Source organism: Capsicum annuum, unplaced genomic scaffold (genome assembly GCF_002878395.1).
Source record: "Capsicum annuum cultivar UCD-10X-F1 unplaced genomic scaffold, UCD10Xv1.1 ctg83355, whole genome shotgun sequence".
Lineage (NCBI taxonomy): Eukaryota > Viridiplantae > Streptophyta > Magnoliopsida > Solanales > Solanaceae > Capsicum > Capsicum annuum.
In genome coordinates this window covers 1,182,915-1,202,204 of record NW_025894220.1, presented here as the reverse complement: position 1 = coordinate 1,202,204, position 19,290 = coordinate 1,182,915, and the positions used below count along the sequence as shown (strand labels likewise).

At 32.3% G+C, this 19,290-nt stretch overlaps 2 protein-coding genes across 4 annotated transcripts; one reads left to right on the top strand and one right to left on the bottom strand.

Moving 5' to 3' along the window:
- Positions 1 to 7,449: 7,449 nt before the first annotated feature.
- On the top strand, positions 7,450 to 12,293 carry LOC107858693. Of its 3 annotated transcripts, XM_047406081.1 has the most exons (11): positions 7,450 to 7,899; positions 8,537 to 8,602; positions 8,976 to 9,048; positions 9,148 to 9,261; positions 9,576 to 9,998; positions 10,164 to 10,570; positions 10,635 to 10,734; positions 10,835 to 10,894; positions 10,968 to 11,054; positions 11,354 to 11,491; positions 11,651 to 12,293. In XM_047406081.1, exons 4-11 carry the CDS (start codon positions 9,151 to 9,153, stop codon positions 11,939 to 11,941), a joined length of 1,617 nt encoding a protein of 538 aa, XP_047262037.1. In that variant the 5' UTR covers positions 7,450 to 7,899; positions 8,537 to 8,602; positions 8,976 to 9,048; positions 9,148 to 9,150; the 3' UTR covers positions 11,942 to 12,293. The 3 variants fall into 3 exon arrangements, with proteins under 3 accessions (XP_047262037.1, XP_016558939.2, XP_016558938.2); XM_016703453.2 differs by lacking the exons at positions 7,450 to 7,899; positions 8,537 to 8,602; positions 8,976 to 9,048 and having other exon boundaries at positions 9,055 to 9,261; positions 11,363 to 11,491; XM_016703452.2 differs by lacking the exons at positions 7,450 to 7,899; positions 8,537 to 8,602; positions 8,976 to 9,048 and having other exon boundaries at positions 9,055 to 9,261.
- Positions 12,294 to 12,641: 348 nt separating this feature from the next.
- LOC124895643 (STS14 protein-like) lies at positions 12,642 to 13,467 on the bottom strand. The gene has a single exon (XM_047406080.1). It carries the CDS (start codon positions 13,272 to 13,274, stop codon positions 12,732 to 12,734), a length of 543 nt encoding a protein of 180 aa, XP_047262036.1. The 5' UTR covers positions 13,275 to 13,467; the 3' UTR covers positions 12,642 to 12,731.
- Positions 13,468 to 19,290: the final 5,823 nt, after the last annotated feature.

The window sequence follows — 19,290 nt, the reverse complement described above, 5'->3', positions numbered from 1 at the left end:
ATTTTATTGTCCAACAAAATTGGCATGCCCAGTGGAACCAAATCTGCACTTCATCTCTTCTATCATAAATCAAATCTGCAAATCTGTGGAAGCCGCATAAAGATGTAAGCTCTATTGGTACTTCAAGACTCGTCATCAAATCTACACTTCGACAAGCCTTGAAGTAGGGGCATTTGTAGACATCTAAAATTTGTGGGACTCTTTAAGAAGAATTCAAATTCTGTTAGAGTTTTAGGAGGTTACTTTACCCTAAATTCCGTTGTGGGACTCTTCAAGAAGAATTCAAATTCTATTAGAGTTCTAGGAGGCTACTTTACCCTAAATTTCGCCTATTTAAAGGGTAACAATTCCCTGAAACAGACATCTTGAATATCCCATAAACTGATGGGTATTCGTAAAAAGATCGGGATATCCCACAAAATCATGGGATATTCATAAAGAGATCATCCTATGTTATGTTCTAGAAATATGCCACTAACGGTCCTCGAATTACGGAGAAAATTGCGAGAAGAATCAAGAGAGGAACAGATTTGTAACCACCTCGTTTATCAATAAAAATTCTTGTTTCTTCATATTTTTATTTGTGATTGCAATTTATTTCTGTCACTATAAAACTTTGTTGGAAACACACATGTATAAGTAGGACTGCTTATCGGTTGGATCGGTTGTTTAATTATGCTTAGCGATTTGGCTTATTAGTTATCGATTTTTAAATATACTAATCCGCTAACCATCCAATAAGATAATGGTTGGTTCGGTATCGGATTAACAATTAATGGACGATTACGGATGATGTAACGGATAAATTGGTAGTTTCTCCGTTTCTTCACCAATTAAGTTGTTTTTATACTATGATTGATCTACTTATCAATCTTTTAGACTTCTTGAGTTTTGTTCATGTAGTTATTAATAGGTTAAAACATCGAATCAAATAAGAATTTTCTTCTTGACCTAAAATGTATGTAGAAACATTTTTAATTACTGGATTGACAAAAAAAAAATTAAAACTTTCATATTATTTGAATTTTTATGTTATATATCAAACTTTGAAAAAGACACATTTGAGTTATTTCATTTTTATTGCGGTCCTTTGTGTTGTCAAGAATAATTTATGTTTTGGTTTAAGAACTAATTTCAAATTTTCTTTACATTTTAGGGAGTCTGATCTGCACTTTATGGTTAAACGTCACAAGAAGTGGCATATTATTTTCTAAACTAAGAAGTGAATAGAATAATAAATGGAGTTTTATATGTTGGATTGATAAAAAATACTTAGATATCTAGGGGTAAAAATATAATTATAAAAATTCTTAATGGATTAACGGTTTACCCGATAAGAAAATTGAGTAATTCGTCCCAGCACCAATAAGCCATTAATTATAAAAAAAATTCTGTTTTCCAATCATTAATCTGATAACCCATTACTAATTAGTCAATAAACTAATTTTACGATTGGATTAACGATTACGGTTTGATTTTTAACAGTCCTAGGTATAAGAAATAGCCTTTTCAATTGGGCAGGTGAACCTCACGACAAAACCAGCGAGACCGTCCTAGTTACCTAATAAATAATGGCATAGCTAGCTAGTGGAAAGTCAGTAATTTTTAGTTAGGGGATTTTAAAAAATATTACGTATCATAATGAATTTAAATTTTATATATTGTTAATGTGAATAATCTTTTGTATCATCAAATCATTTAAGGCTAGTAATATATATAAATGTATAGTGCTGAAAGAAAAAACAGTGTCTCGCTTCAAAAAAGAAAAAGGAGATTAAGGGTGAGTATAATATGGGATATGGAGTGACTGTGTTCAGTTTAATTTTATTACTTAGTTTATCTTGACACAAAGTTTAAAATAATAAATAAGATTTTTGAATTTAATAAATCTGAAAATCAAGATGTGTATAATGTATCAAATGCCTTTTGAATTTTGTGATTTTAAATATGTCATGTAATATATTGGGGTAAAGAGTTATTGTACTAAATATAGAAAGTATAATTCTTTTTTAAATAAACTTAAAAAATAAGATAAATAAATTAAAACGAGCAAGTATATTCTTAAGAAAATAACAATACAGATAATTCAAAAATTGCTTTAAATTACAAGATTTGGATTTCAATTGTGATAGAGATTAATTAGGTAATATATACTTGTTACTTTAAATCATGTTCACGCCATCAAGGATTCAAGTCATATTTACTTGTTATGATTGCTAATGAATCTAATTTTTAATATTTCAAATTTCTTATTTAAGAAGACTTGCCCATTTACGATCTGTATGTACCATCTTCGGTCTTATATGAGTTGTCATAGGTGATCACCTGACGACTTCTATAAATTCATAAAATCTGACCTTCTCTCTCGTTTTCGCTCTTCCCATTCGACTTAAGAGCTCCAAAACCCCTCTCCTTCCATTCTAAGGCTAGGTAAGTGTTTTCAATGCCTTGTAAATGATTAGACTCCATAAAATCCTTTTTTTTTTAATAAATAAATTATAATCTTGATGTCCAAATCAACTTACACACACCTCGATTAATTTTAAATACATTCTATCTTTCACTAGCAACAAGTATCATGTAATAGCTACGCGTAATGGCTGATCAATTTTGTTACACTTGGTTCTCCTTAAAATACTATTTTACCTATAAAAATATTGAACTAATTTTCAACTGAAAGTTCTCTTTTTACAAATCCGCTTTCTAAAACAAGCCATTCTGGGGACCTTCTTTTTTTTCTTTTTCTTTGTTGATTTTGAGTAAAGGGTGTTAAGTGGGTCGGGTCAGATCAACCCAAAACTGGTCCATTAAAATTATCTGGGTTGTGGGCCGGGTCGGGTCCAAGTTGGGTTAAGTGGGTTGGACCGGTCTCAACAGTAAACTCTTTAAAAACAACCCTAACTCGGTCTACTTAACCCAACCCGATTAAACCCACCAAAACCCGGTCAGACCCGGTCAAAAATAAAAATAAATTTTTTTTTCAATATACACTATATATACTCACCTATAAACATTTTAAATACGTTAAACAATAAATACACACTATATATAGAGTATATACTACATTAGAATTTAAAAAATATATACACATATACACGCACCATTCAATGTATATTGCTACTTTAAACTTTAAATAAAATATACTACAATATATATATATATATATATATATATATATATATATAGTTATATAGTTATATAGTTATATACTAATTTATAAAACATATACACATGTATACGTTAAATATACATGTCTATAGAAGATATATACACACATATACGCACCATTCAATATATATGTACTACTTTAAATAAAACATATACTAAAATATATATATATACACACACACACACACTACAATATATATACAATTTATAAAACATATACACATGTATACATTAAATATACACATCTATAGAAGATATATACACAAATATACAAAACACATGCTACTTAATATAATAAATTAATAATACTTGGTAGTGAATTAATAATATATTAGAAGTAAACTTTTAATTTAAATTAGAAAATCAATCTAAATCATTAAATGAAAAAAATTACAAAGTAAGGACTAAGGAGTGTATGAATGTTGAATTTTATTGATTGCGAAATGATCCAAAATTTATAATTTACATGAATGAAAAATCTACAAATTATGCATCATTTTTTCCAACTCATTCATGTTAATATTAACGGAAACTTGCATAGGATAGTCAAAATCAACAGGGGCAAAACCATGCATTGGACTTGATTCTGCTGAGTTCTCCTGTGAAGACATAATTTCTTCAAGTTTCAGCTCGTCGTTCAGCTCTGGTTCCATTCCTTGGTTTCTTCTTTCCGCTCTAATCCAATCTCTGAGGCAAACTAGAACATTCATTGAATTTCTTCCCAATGAGTGTCGGTTGTTTCCAAGATGTTGTCGTTCCTGACTAAAGGCGCTCTCTGATGCAACGGTTGATATTGAAACATTCAAGATATCTCTAGCTAATCTTGAAAGCACAGGATATTGTGTTTCATTACTCCTCCACCAATCGAACGTGTTGATCCGTCGTTTGCGATCCTCTGGCGGAGATCGAAGATAATATTTCAGCTCTTCCCGATAAGTTGATGTGTAAGCTCTGTCATCAACACTGTTCCAACAAGGTAAATCATAAAAGGAATCACGAAAACCACTATGTGCCGGTCTTTTAGAAGATGATGGCTCCTCGGGAGGATGAGGAACGACAGTTGGAGTGATATTTGTAGGTACAACTAAATCAAATAAGCCAGCATAGCGATTATATAATTTTTCTATATATTCATTCGCATCATCCATAACCGTCCACAAATTGGGTTGTACTTGTTCAGAATCATTGTTTGTATTTATTTCTAAGTTAGCATAAATAATAGTACTAAAGTGGCACATAATATTATATTTCATGCACAGATTTAGCATAGCACCAATCAAGTAAATAAGGAGAATTGGGAAAAAATATTTTTTAAATTTAGTAAACATGACACCAACAGCTTCTTTATAACCTTCTTTATTTTTATATTCTTTAAGCAAACCAGAAATATCGGCTATATATGCCAAAATATTACAAAAAGTAGAATAATAAGCACCGAAAAATTCAACTGTAGCTACGTAAAATTTTTCTAAAAACTTTACAAGGTCATTAATTACAACCCAATCAGAATCATGTAGCATGCAATCAGCAGAATCAGCAAATGAACCGCAATGTTGGTTAAAAACTAGTGTAATAGGAACTCTATATTTATAACAAGTTTTTAAAAAATCATACGTAGAATTCCATCTAATAGCAATTTTCTCATGCATCAATATCGGTGCAAGTCCATTTTTTTGATATTTAATTTTAAATTCTCTAAATTTTTTTCTTCGATTATTTTCTTGAATAAAACCAACAGCAAGACGGATTTTTTCAATATAAAGGTCAAAAAATTCAAGACCATCTTTTACAATTAAGTTATATATATGACATGCACATTTAATATGAAAAATTTCAGGCAACGACGGAGATAGCTTAGATTTTAATTTTTTTATAGCAGTTTTGTTGTTAGAAGCATTATTAAAAGCAATACATAAGATTTTATTTTTGATACCATAAAATCCGGCAACTTTAACAATAGAATCAACAATAAAATCTGCAGTATGTTTACGATCTTCATCATATAAAAAAGCAAGAATACGTTTTTGCATCACAAAATTACTATCCATCTAGTGACAAGTAACGGTTTAATAATCATTTTTATTTACAACACGACCAAGATCAGAAAATAGGGACAATCTACATTGAATATTTTTTAACAATGTTGATAAATAAAAATAATATTGTGAATGAAGTCTAAAAATATCAGATCATCAAGTACTTCTAGGAACACCATTAAACATAAGATTATAAATTGCTTGAATATAATGAATAAAGACATCAGAAGAAGGAAAACTAAAAGGCAAACAACCCACAACTACAATTTTAGCTATTTCTTCCCGGTCTCTCAATTTATTATACTTCTTTGTTACCTGACCGGTTGTTGGGTCCATTCTAGTTTGCATTGACCCACCAACATCCCCACCACCTCGTGCAATATTTAACTCTCTTTCGTGAGCATCACCTATATGTCTTATTAACGTACCCGTACCCCCATGCTTGCCTCCACTTTTATGCTTATATATTTGTTGACAAATAATGCATTGCACCTCAATATCTGATATAGGTTCAAAAAATTATCATGCAATACTAATTGTTTTACGAGCTCTTGGGGATTGGGGAGGACGGATTAATCGATTCAGATCTAACGTTAGCATTTCCTACTGCAGGTGTTTCACCAATATTTTCATCATCTTCGTCTAAATTAACCGCATCTACTTCATTTTCTTCTTCTATACCGTAATTTTTCTGAACTTCTACATAATCCATATCGTGAGCACCTACACCTAAAGATATACCTACTTCTTCCTCAAAAGGTTGACTAAGCAATGTCGGAGGCACACGGGTATATCTACTTTTTGAACTACCTCTATCGCTAGTAATTCACTTTTTACTACCACTACTACTTCCGGGATAATTTTTTTTAACACCTTTAGTAGCGAGGTCTCTTAATTTATTCATAATATAAATTAAACTAAAAAAATTCAAAATACACAAATATAATAAAATTAAATATTCAATAATTAATACACTAAATAAAAATTAAACATAAGAGATGGAACGACAATACCAAATTTTGGAAGTATCCGAAGGTTGCGACTTTAGAAACTTCCATTCGTACTTTGTAATCGCAAAATTAAAAAATTAAAGTGAGCACTTTAGGAAATTAAATTTATAAAATATTTGAGAATTGAGAATTGAGATTTAAGAGAATTAAAAATTGTGTGAAAAATTATTTGAAGGTGTAGGGTATTTATAAAAATTTTTTTGGGATTAAAAAATAATTTTAAAAGTAATTTTTTTTTAATTAATGGACCCAAACTAGCCGTTTGGACCCAAAAACGGCTATATAGCCATTGGGCCAACAACTAGTTTGGTCCAAAATCTATTTTTTTTTTAAAAAAACCCAGGCCGGGCCGGTTAACCGGCGGCCCCCAATGGGTTGGGTCCGGGCCGGATTAACCGGGTCCAAAACAAAAAATCGGTCCGAGATCCGGTACCCTAAAGCTCTTGGGCTTACCGGACTGGGTTAAATCGGATCGATTTCATTAAATGGGCCAGTTCGGATCAACCCGACCGGTTTGACAGGCTTAATTTTGAGTAATGCATAAACATAATATTTGGATAAGAACTTCTTTATTGTTTAAGCTTGATGAGATGCCATTCTTTTTATTATGGGGTAAATAATCGTTACATATATGGCTTGAATTATAATAATAATAATACTAATGGAAATATACACACTTGCTCATATAATATATCATTTTATGGAGTGGTTGGATCCACATGAAGCGCTTGTTCAATTGTGTCAGGGTCTCTAATTTTCAAGCATACAACTTACAGTTGGTCTCAAAAGATACAACCAAATGCTCAATTTTACATCAAAAGGCTAGACCTATGGGTTTGGAGAAAATAATTAAATTTTTTTTTTCCCCCAAACTTAGGATGGTCTAACATTATAACATTGTTTTCACCAACTCCATGATTCAATATATATATACCACGCCTAGACAAAAAAAATATTTAGAGGTAATTAACAATAATAGTTTAATAATTGTCAAATTATATATTAGAGATAATTATTAATAATAATTATATTTTAAATATTTTTGTAAATGTGGTTAAAGCTTATAGCAGAATTCAATGATAACTAATTAATATCGATAAAGCTTTAGCATTTTTTATTAAAATACATATTTATTACCGCTAAAAATCTTGTAGTACAATCCTATTAATTTAGTTACTTCTTTTTTCTTCCAATGGGTTGTCAATACTTGGTAAAATGAACCCTTCCATTTAATTAATCTGTAATAGAGTTATAGTTTCAATCTGCTCTTCATTATTCAGCCACCATTTTAAGGACTTTCCTGTAATCAAGTAAAGATCTTTGCTTTTGGACACCTTTAATTTGACATTTAGAGCTTTAGTACTACTTAGTTGATTTAATGTGCCCTTTGTAGAATAAAGTTCCGCTCCTTCTACGCTACTCCCAAAAAAGCTACTCCTATATTGGGACTCTGCGTGTAACAGATTTTTGGAGCAAAAGAGTTTATATAAGCAATACTTACTTTAATTCTCAGTCAAAAGGGGCTGCCTTTTCTGTATTAGCAAGCTCTTTTTCAAACTTCAGAGCATGTTCATGGCAAGCTTTCAAGTTAGTTCTTGAAAAGGAGTGGGGAGAAGGGTGTTGGTTACTTGGAGAAAGCTATTACAAATGCAAGTAACCAATTCTAAACAAAAGCGTTCTAAGAGGTAACCATTGGATATCTTCTTCTTGTTATTGTATAGTGTATAGTCTCGCGGTGCCAATTTATGTGGCACCTTTCCGATTTTGAGAATCAAACTGTTTTTTTCTTTGTATGTGATTTTTTCATATGCCTTGTGGTTCTTTTAAGGTAGTTTTAGTTTTATTTAAAGATTATGTGTTGGAATTCACAGTGAATTAAAGAATTTACTCTCAAAATTTGAACTATACCACATAACTTGAGATGGAGATAATAGTAGTATTTTGCAATCTCTCTTTCTCTGTTTTTTGTATTTGAGGTTTCTCTAAGTTGAAAGACTTTCCACTTGGGTGGATATTCTCCTCGAAAGCTGATATTGCAATTTTCTTGGTTAAAGTGTTCTAGTTTTCTTTACTTGGTCTTAAAGCAAAAGTTTAAAGGTTTTGTAGCAAGAATGGGAAAAGAAAATAGAAGGGCTTTTGTTATCTTCGTATCTTGTTAATGTCATACTGCTTTAGTTCTTTGACTGATTGTTTGTTTACAGTAGGAGCCACAGTGTCTTCCTGAAAATGTTTTGTAGCTTAATCTTCCACACCATGATATTTGGGGTGACGTCTAGTGTTTCAGTTAACATTTTATTTGCTTAATGATTTTCACGAATGCAGCTTCCCGTATACTCGAGGATATAAGGAGAATGCAGATCATTCGGTACAGACTAATCGAGTGAATTGGTAAGGAAGCTTCCATGTGTCCTTCCTGTTTTATATTAGAGCTTTCAGAGCAGAATATGACAAAAAATTCACAAGTTAAAGAGGATGGAAAAGGAAAAGGAAAAGTAGAGTTGGACACATCATGAACTTTTGATCTTTAACTTGCATCATTACTTACATTGTACCTTTTCTTCCTTGTGCCCTTTTAAGTTTGTTTTGACATCATCTTGAAGTACTTCAGTTGCTATATTGTTGTGTTCTCAAATCAAACAATTGCCTAAATATTACCAGGCATTTGGAATATCTGAGGATATTTGTGTTCTCAAATCAAACAATTGCCTAAATATTACCAGGCATTTGGAATATCTGAGGATATATATGTTTTCTTTTCTAGGATAAGCGGATACAAATGACTGTAATGAGAGCAAGAAGAAGCAGTCATCTAAGGAAGTCCAAGGTTCTTTGAGGCAAGAGATAACAAAATAGAGATGATAAAACAGTTAATTCTAGTTTGGTTCAACAGATTATTAATGTCTAAATTGGTCGAAAACTTAACTACTTTACAGATAATGCAGCTAGAGAGAAGATTAGAGCACCAAACTACAGTTCGATGTTCTTTAGAGAAAGCATTGGGATGTAAATCTTTCTTGCAAAACATCACTCAGACCGCAATGTCTAAGGTAGCTCCTCCTGATTCTTGCGGCCCTAATGATGCACTGTTATCTGACATATTATTCTGGTTACTTATTGAATAAGTTTAGAGATTCTGTAAGATTTTTGTGTAAATTTGAGTGTTCCACACTTCTTACATCTCCTTGTGAAGTAGCGCATAGCTAGTGTGTAAAGCTCACATACTCTATTGTCAATTTGCCATAACTGCTTTCACTGTCCCGCTCATGGTTATTCTTGTCAAAATTGAGTTTTTTTTTTTTTTTGCTTTTAATACCCTAAAAGTTGGTCATGTGTTGAGAGTATTCTTTTCAATTGACTCCAGCTACCCACAGAACTGATTAGAGAAATTGCTGTACTAGAGTTGGAAGTAATGCGTTTGGAGCAGTATCTTCTCTCATTGTATCGTAAAGCATTTGATCAAGAGATCTCATCCTTGTTTCCTCCCACAAGAGATAAACTAAAATCTCCTACGAATACCAAAATAAGAAGGCACCTTGAATTTTCTAAATGTGATACTATAGTAAGACAGGAAAATTCTTGTGCTCAACCTGATAAACAGTCAGCATCAAAAATATGGAAAGAAACAAATAGCACAACAGAAGACAAAGTTAGAGAATCTGGGGTCCATCGAAGCCGTTCCTCACTAACTCAGCATTCAGCTCTGTCAAAGAGAGCTTCCACAACAGAGGAAATATCAGGCAAAGCTTTGCGTGCTTGTCAATCTCAATCATCATCAATGATGAAGGTATGTTGCATCAGTGATAAGTTTTTGCTGAACTTTTTCCTTTTTGAGGGGAAGGAGTGATTACATATTAGTTTTGCATCAATCCATGTTATAGTGTTATTACTTTCCTCTACAGAACAATGAGAAATGGAGATTTAGACTTTTACTTTAACTGGTTCTTTGCAGTACGCACATCTTGGCACTTCTGCAAATTTAATCAGTTTGGCCCAGCATCTTGGCACCCGTATTTCTGATCATGTTCCAGAGACACCAAATAAGCTGTCTGAGGACATGGTAAGGTGCATGTGTACCATATACTGCAAACTTGCTGATCCACCTCTTTCAAATCCATGTCTCTCATCACCAACCTCATCCTTGTCATCAATGAGTGTCTTTTCTATGAAAGACCAATGTGACATATGGAGCCCAGGATTTAGGAAAGATTTTTCTTTTGATGTTCGGTTGGACAATCCTTTTCATGTGGAAGGGCTGAAGGAGTTCCGTGGACCTTACAGCACAATGGTTGAAGTACAATGTATATATAAAGATAGTCACAGGCTAGGTGATATTGAGCCTTTGTTGCAAAACTTCAGGTGAGGAAATCTGAGATTTAGCAATTTCTTGCTGTAAAATGCTCATTAAGGTTTTAAATTACAGGTCAATTGTTTCTCGCCTAGAAGTAATAAATCCACAAAAGTTGAGCCATGCAGAAAAGCTAGCATTCTGGATTAACATACACAATGCATTGGTGATGCATGTAATTATCCTTGATTAAACTTTCAGCATTATAGGTTAAGAAATCTGTGAAGTTCTAAATCACTCTGAGCTCATGATGTTTTTCAACTATTCCTATCCAGGCATTTTTATCTTATGGGGTTCCACAAAAGAATGAGAAGAGAGTTTTACTACTCTTGAAGGTTAGTGAGACAACTTTTTTCTTTGGCCAAGAATTGCTCGGTAGATTTTGTCTTACCTTTTTACTTAATTCAGGCTGCCTATAATGTCGGTGGTCATGTAGTCAGTACGAATATGATACAGAGCTCTATCTTGGGATGTCGGATGTCTAGATCAGGACAGGTGCACCTCATAAACTAGTTTCTTGTTTCACATGCATTTCATCTTAACTTGCATTTTCAGCAATTATGTTCTCTACTACTCGAAACCTCTAGAAGTAGTCGTGTTGAACCAGCATTATCTTAGAATCTCCCAAAAGCATCTAATGATCTTCTTTTTTCTTGTAAGCATCTTGTGCCTACTCTATTCATATTAAGTGATCGATCCTCATGCCTAGTATTTTCTGATTCCTGCATGTCTTGTTTAATTTACTGGTCCTTTGGTTGGATTTCTCAAATTCTGTATTTATATTGCTGATAAAGCTGATGCAGTGGCTACGCTTGTTACGTTCTTCTAGAGGAAAATTTAAGGCAGGCGACGAAAGACAAGCCTATGCTATTGAACATCCAGAACCCCTTCTGCACTTTGCACTCTGCTCAGGCAATCATTTAGATCCTGCGGTATTGTCCATAATCTTGCTTTCTCCTTGAAGTTTGCGACAATCATTTTTCTTAGATTCAATAACAATTGAGTTACATAGCATTTAACAGTGCTGTAATTTCTTCGATGAGCAATTTTTCCACTTGGTTGTCTCACTGGCCAAACATTTCCATTGTCAGGTACGAGTCTATACACCGAAGAGAGTGTTTCAGGAGCTGGAAGCAGCAAACGAAGAATACATTAGAGCAACTTTTGGTGTGAAGAAGGATCAGAAAGTTGTTTTACCAAAAGTTGTGGAGTCATTTGCTAAAGATGCTGGCCTATGTCCTGCTGGTGTGATGGAGATGATCCAGCAATCTTTACCTGAATCTCTTAGAGGAAGCATAAAGAAGATTCAGCAGAGAAATTCTCACAAGAACATTGAATGGGTTCCACATAATTTTGCTTTTCGGTATCTAATCATGAAGTAGCTGGTGAAGTGACTACTTATATTGTGTGTTAAAGCTTGTTTATGTGATTGTAGAGATTTGATTAGTAGTAAGCCACTTTTGACCTCCAACCATTAGGTCGTAGGTTCGAGTCTCACTAAGGGTAAATGAAAAGCATTGCTCATCGAATCAGCATGGGAAAAGAGGGGAAAAGAGTGTCTTATGAGACCTCTCTTTTTCTTTCTTTTCCTTTTCAGAGGCAACTTATTTCCTTTTCTCGCTTCTGTATAATCGCATACAAATTTTTTAGTTAGAATGACTGAAGAATGCCTACAATGTTTTGTATGCAACATCTTTTTTGCTTTCATTTTTTTATATAATTCAGATTCCCATTTGTTGTTGGTGTGGTTGCATCGATCAATTGCGTCTTAATCCCAAGGTCCTCTTTACATTAAGATTCTTGGTTGTCTCCGGTACCATAGATCAGTCATCAAAGGCATGGATACCACATATATTCAATAGGTTCAATTGAATTTAGTATTTTCAATACAGATGTTACAGAGCAAGTATTAAATTTTTGAATTCATAGTTTCATTTAATGAATTCCCAATTAACAAACTATAAATCGAACCTATCAAATTTAAATTCCGGATTCCGTCTCCCAGCACCTTAATTAGTTGGATCGGTTATATGTTGCTAGTTTTACTGAAAGTGAAGAAAGAGAATGGATAATACCAGCAAATGAACAGAATGACTTTCTTATTGTAAATGAAAGCTAGTGTCTTAGAATACACAAAAGTTACATTACAGATCAGATCATGTAAATTGCAGATCAATAAGGTTTCTCTCCTATTACATTTCCAGGTGGATTATAAAAACATATTGTAAGAGTGGCAGGTCCTTTAGAACAAGTAGCTTGAGCACAACCCAATTGTATGGATTTCTTCCAAACAATTTGCGTATAAACGCCACACTTATCATCCCCTATACATGAATTATTAGCATAGTTGTAAAATTTCTTCTCATCAACCCAAGAATCAACAACCATACGTGGTGTCACGACCATACCACTAGCCCATAATTGATTGCCACCATATTTGCCACTGCTTAAATTTGCAAAACTGCAGTTTTGTTTGTCTCTTTGGTAACGAACAAGAAGGCTAGTTTCTTTAGCTAACATTGAACTCCATGTTAGAGGGCCAACACCCACTTCAGCTCTTGCCTTGTTATGTTCATCCAAGAATTCTTGGGCTGCGCGGGACGGAGGAGTTGTGGCGGCTGTCGGTGGTGGTGGTGGAACTGCCTGTCCTGAGATGTAAGCTAAGGATGAAATAGCACTTAATAGGATGAATTGGAGGAAGATAAAGTAGGCCATTTTGTTTTCTTGAAAGAGATGGTGATGTGAGCTATAATATAGTCTTTGTTCATATAGGGGCACAATGACTCAGTGCTATGCATTCGTGGGGTGTGCATGATAGCTGTGCCAACATTTTTAATGTAGGAATAGTAAAATTATCATGTGGTGATTAATCATGATAGAATTATTTCATGACAGCAAACCTAAACACCAAATATATATGTTCACCGTTATATATATTTTTTCTTTCTGTTTTTCTTAGGGAGAATCACTAGTGTTTTTATTTTTCCTACAAAAACAAGATTCAAACCCTCAATCAAATATAATAATTGGCTGCCTTTTGTCTCCAAAATCTTAGGGTCGTTTCATAGAGTTTAGTAATGCTTGTATTAGTTATACTTATATTAATTATATATGTATTATTTCTTATACATTGTTTGGTTTGATGTATAAGAAATAATATATGTTATATAATTTCTATAAAAGAAGTGTTTGTTTACAAAAACATCCTTCTTTGACTTTGTATATTTTTTTTGCAACAAAGTTCTTTTGTCATCTCAAACATAACTAGTATATATTGTTGAACTAGTATATAGAGATTTATGATTAATTGCAAGACCTTCATCTTTGCGCATGATTACGCTGACGGATTAACATAGTCGAAACATAAATAAAATACAAGATATAAAATTAAGGAATAGTCTCAATACTTTTTTTAAATTTTTTTAAAGACCCTCGAAGCAAAATAAAAATATGTTGCGGTTATTTAAATCAATTATTTATTGTTGTAAATAAAAATGGTGGGAAAATAAATTGTGAAATGTTTTGAGAAGATTCACTGTTGAAAATTAAAATGGCGGGAAAAGTAATTGTGAAATATTTTGAAAGGAAAATCGAGGGGTATTAAGATTATTTAATAAGTTAATGCATGTGTTAAAAGTCTTTGTATTATTAATACATAGGAAATGAAGTGTATTACTAATACATACTTCAATATACAATAGACTGTATAACTAATGCTTGTATTAGTTATAATAGGCAAAAAAACAGACCAAACAAGGTACCGATTGGGCAGCTGCCCGTAAACCACCTAAAAAGGAATATTTATTATTTGATCCATATCCCGACATAAGAAGTCCAACGGGAGCAATACTTGAAAAGTGTCTAGTAGTACACATTAACTAATGGATGCATTATATTTTTTAATACACTCTACCAAACGACCCCTAAATATATATTCATTGCCGTCAATCAAATATCAATTAGTTATACTTTAATCAGTTTTCTTGTGTAACCAGCCTAATGTTACGTTAATTATGTGGCGATTATTATTATTTTTCTAGGAAACCAATCAAACATAACATTATTTAAAGGCAAAATTTTATACTACAATCAACAATTAACATCCCTAATGATTTAATAAAATTTTAAATAGGATTGTACATGGTGTCCTGATTTGCTTTTGATATACTCGTCTGTCCTTTTCCTCCATAATGGATCTTGTTCATACATTGGACTTAACGTGGCCAAGATTAATGCACGTGACTCGTGAGTGACAACCTGCCTCCAGACTCCAGTGTGTTGACTCTTCTCCCCACTGGGGCGCACAAAATTGAAGAGAAACAAAGACGTGTGATGTGACATGTTTTTTTTTTTTACTTTGACGTGTAGCTGAAGTCTGAAATCAGGAGGAGCTAGAACTCTCTTTGCCCGTATTCGATCACATTTAATATTTTTTTCTTTTTAAAAGAGAATATATATATATTAAAATGTTTACTAAATATGTATAAATGTTAAATTTAAAATTTAATTATTATCATTTGAAGAGATTATATTAAAATATGAATTTTCGACTCCTTTGACTGGAATTATGAGATTAACCTTGTTATTTGCTGATACTGACCAACAGTAGAAGAGCAGTGTTCCATTTAATGCTACAATGCTCTACTCCGTGAAGCGGCAGGTGTTGACCCACCTTCTCACTATGTACTGAACCCAAAACCAAAATATACCCTACAATTAAAAAACGAATCAAAGTATGCCATATAAAAAAAAAGCACCAAAATAAGTTTTGTGCACTTATTAAGTGTACAATGCCTTTAAATTTATAACGGTAGTCATCTGACGATGTCAAAAAAGTGAGAATTCACATTGTGCACTTAATAAGTGCACAATCGATTTTTTCTATGGATTGTGCACTTAATAAGTGCACAATTCATTTTTTCGTGAATTCTGCACTTAATAAGTGCATAATCCATTTTTTCGTGGATTGTGCACTTAAAGTGCACAATCCATTTTTTAATGAATTGTGCACTTAATAAGTGCACAATCCAAAAAAAAAAAAATGAATTGTGCTTCATTACCCCTATTAAGATATAAATGTTATTTTCGGAAGATATAAGCTTAGAAAATTTATTAGAATTTCGAGAAGAAAAAAGAAAGATTATAAGGATGCCCGTTTGTCCATGAATATTTTTCCCTTTTTTCCGAAATTTTTTTTTGGAGTTGGAAATTATGGTGTTTGGCGATGAAAATTTGGAAAACAATTCCGAAATTAAATTCTGAAATGGGAAAATAACTTTTTGTTGTTTTCCCTTTTTTCCACTTCCAATTACAACTTCCATTATTATTACATATAACCCCAATCTTTAAATTTCTACACAAACTCCTCTTATTAACTAAATTCCGTAGTTTTTTTTTTTAAAGAACAAATTCAATAAAATAATTAATTCAAGTGAAAATAATTGAGAATTTTCATCAACAAATTTAAGAATATAGAAAATATATTTATATCTATCAAAATATATTTTTTTATCTATTCAATCGATTATGGTTAGATAAACTTATTTAGCTCGTACTTGTAATATTTTTATTCAAATTTTAGACGAATAACAATCATAATAATTTAGTTTGTTGTTAATTATTTTATCAATTAAAGACATATAAATTATTTTCTCAATATTTGGTTGTATGTTAGTAGGTAAATTAGTAGTTGACTGATTTTGATAATTTTTAAAAGTTGAAGGCATAAAATTATATTTAAAAAAGATTTTTCAAAAGTCTAGAAAAAATTTCAAAAAGACATGTCCAAACACAACTCCAACTCCAACTTCATCTTCAACTCCAACTCCAACTCCGAAAAAAATTAATTTTCATGACCAAACGGCTACTAATTTTATCTTAAAAAAAAACACTTTGTGGATCTACTCTAATCTATTCTCAATAGGTTAGCCCTTGAATTTTCGCCACGTCTATTGCTATATTATTGCTATGTTGTTTTATTATGAAAAAATAGGTTTGGCTTGTCTATACTTTATCTAAGATGACCAGAATTTTTTTAGTGATAATGATAATGATTTTTTGATGAACTCAGGGCATGTTCAAGAAATTATTTTTCAGAATAATATGTAAATTTTTGATTAAAAGAAAAAAATGAATTTGATCTCCTAATATTTGTTGTAATTCTTTAATTAATCCAAACTGGACGTTAAGTGCATTTTCATTATAAAACTTGAACTGAAAAAATTAAACCAGATAAAATGAAATAGAATAAAATAAGTTCACAATGTGAATTAATAAGTGCACTTATTAAGTGCACAATCCATTTTTTAATGAATTGTTCACTTAATAAGTGCACAATGTTAATTAATAAGTGCACTTTCTAAGTGCACAATTTATTAAAAAATGGATTGTGCACTTAATAAGTGCACAATTCATTAAAAAATGGATTGTGCACTTAATAAGTGCACAATCTACAAAAAAATGGATTGTGCACTTATTAAGTGCACAATCCATAAAAAAATGAATTGTGCACTTATTAAGTGCACAATGTGCATTCTCACTTTTTTAACGCCGTTAGACGGCTGCCGTTACAAATGTAAAGGCATTGTGCACTTATTAAGTGCACAAAACCTATTTTGGTGCTTTTTTTATATGGCATGCTTGATTCTTTTTTTAGTTGAAGGGCATATTTTGGTTCCGGGTTCCTATGTACTGGGAGTTGAATGTAATGAAAATATTTAGTGCCGTCAAATTATTGATCCAGTCTTTTGTCATGTAATTAATGGAAAAATAATAAATACTCCTTGAATTTGTAGTTATAATTTAATTTAATATTTTAATTTTATAGGCAATTATTTATTTTTCTAAATAACTTTCACATGAATTATATTACCCCTTAATGACTGACGTTATAAAAAGAAAAAAATAAAGTGCGTGTTTTCGAAAAAAAAAGTGTTGGTGGAATATTTTAATGATTTTTTAATTATTATATATAATAAAATAAAAAGAGAAAATGCATTATTTCCACCCTAAACCATAAACGAAATTGCTGACACACTCCAATTTAAAGGGGGTTCTATTACCTCCTGGACTAATCAAAATCATATTTTTGACAATCTTAAGACCTACGTGGCACACTACGTGAATCACCATACTGAAGGTTCATGTAGGCGCACGTATGTGCCACGTAGGCACTTAAGATTGTCAAAAATACGATTTTAATTAATCTATGGGGTAATAGGACCCCCTTTAAGTTGGGATGTGTCTCAGTAATTTTGTTTATAGTTTAGGGTGGAAATAATGTATTTACTCAAATAAAAATAATAAATAAAAACACCCCCTACCCCTCTTTTCATCTTCTTCAAGATCCCCACCACTTTTATTTTCTACAAATCCCCCGTCCATCTTCTCCGACCCCCCCTCCATACGCCCCCCCTCCTCTTCTTCGACCCTTATTCCCCTCCCTTTATCTTCTATAAACTTTCATCCCCTTTCTTCTTCTTCTTCGAATCCTCACTTTTTTTTTTTAAATTTCTACCATCACCTAAAGAAAAAACCTTCATCTTGCTTTAAAATATCTTTATTATAATTTTCAAATATGCAATTTAGAATATTCATTTTTTTCTAAGAAAAAATAATAAGAAGAGAAATTAAAAGTAGCGAAAATTACTGAAGTGTTAATGAAGATTTAACAAGAGAGATAATTAATGAAAATTAAATCAATGATTAAGGACTAAGATATAACACCCTGGGTTTTGACTCTTAGAAAATTTTCTGGAATTCTGGCCTCTGGACCCAATACGACCTATGGGTACGACCGTATGTTGGGTACGGATGGTGAGGTCCAGTCGTATACTGACCAGTGTAGGTTGGTGGGATAAATTTTGGCTATTGAAACGGATATGACTTAGGGGTACGAGTCGTATTTATAGGTACAGATCGTTTGGTTCATTAACATAATCTTAGACTTGGTTGCTTAAGTTGGATCTGAGTACGAGTGGCTCACTCTAAGCTGTAAGCCAGGGTACGAGTCATATCCAGGACTCATATGGTGAATAGTGTTCAACCTTTCTGTGATTCTATATTGTCAGGGATACGAATGAAGGGTACGGATCGTATGCTTCAGATATGACATGGTTGGATAGGTCGTATGCTGGATAATGTTTGATCGAAAGGTTGAGGCTAGGATATAAGTGGAGGGTACCAATCATATTGAAGGGTATGACTCATGAGGGTCAGTCGTACCCCTAGAACGGAATTTTGTACAACTTAAATGGGGGTATTCTGGACATTTTTCCACTTATCCTAATAAGGTCCCACGACTTCTAACCTACTTGAAAGGTTATTTACCCAATTATTCCATTCATTAACACTTAGAAACTTTTCTAAAACACTATAATTCTTTCAAAAGTTTTAGGGTAAAGGAAGCTAGGGTTTCAACTAGAGGATTAATTTGGGGCTTGTCTTGGTGATTTCTTTCCATCATCATCTTGGTTTAAGGCATGTTCTCTCCCCCCATTGTTAATTCTAACTAGAAGCATGGTTTTTGTGATTTTTTTCATGACTTCATTGATTGTATGATCTTGTTTTTCAAATATGAATTGGGAGTTTTTATATTAAATGGTTGGTTATGATTTTCCCGTAGTTTTAATTATATTTTATGTGAATTAATGGTGGGTTTGGATAATTGAATTGCATGAGAATCACTTAATGGTAATTGAAATTAGTTTTGGTTATATTATGCCTCCAATTT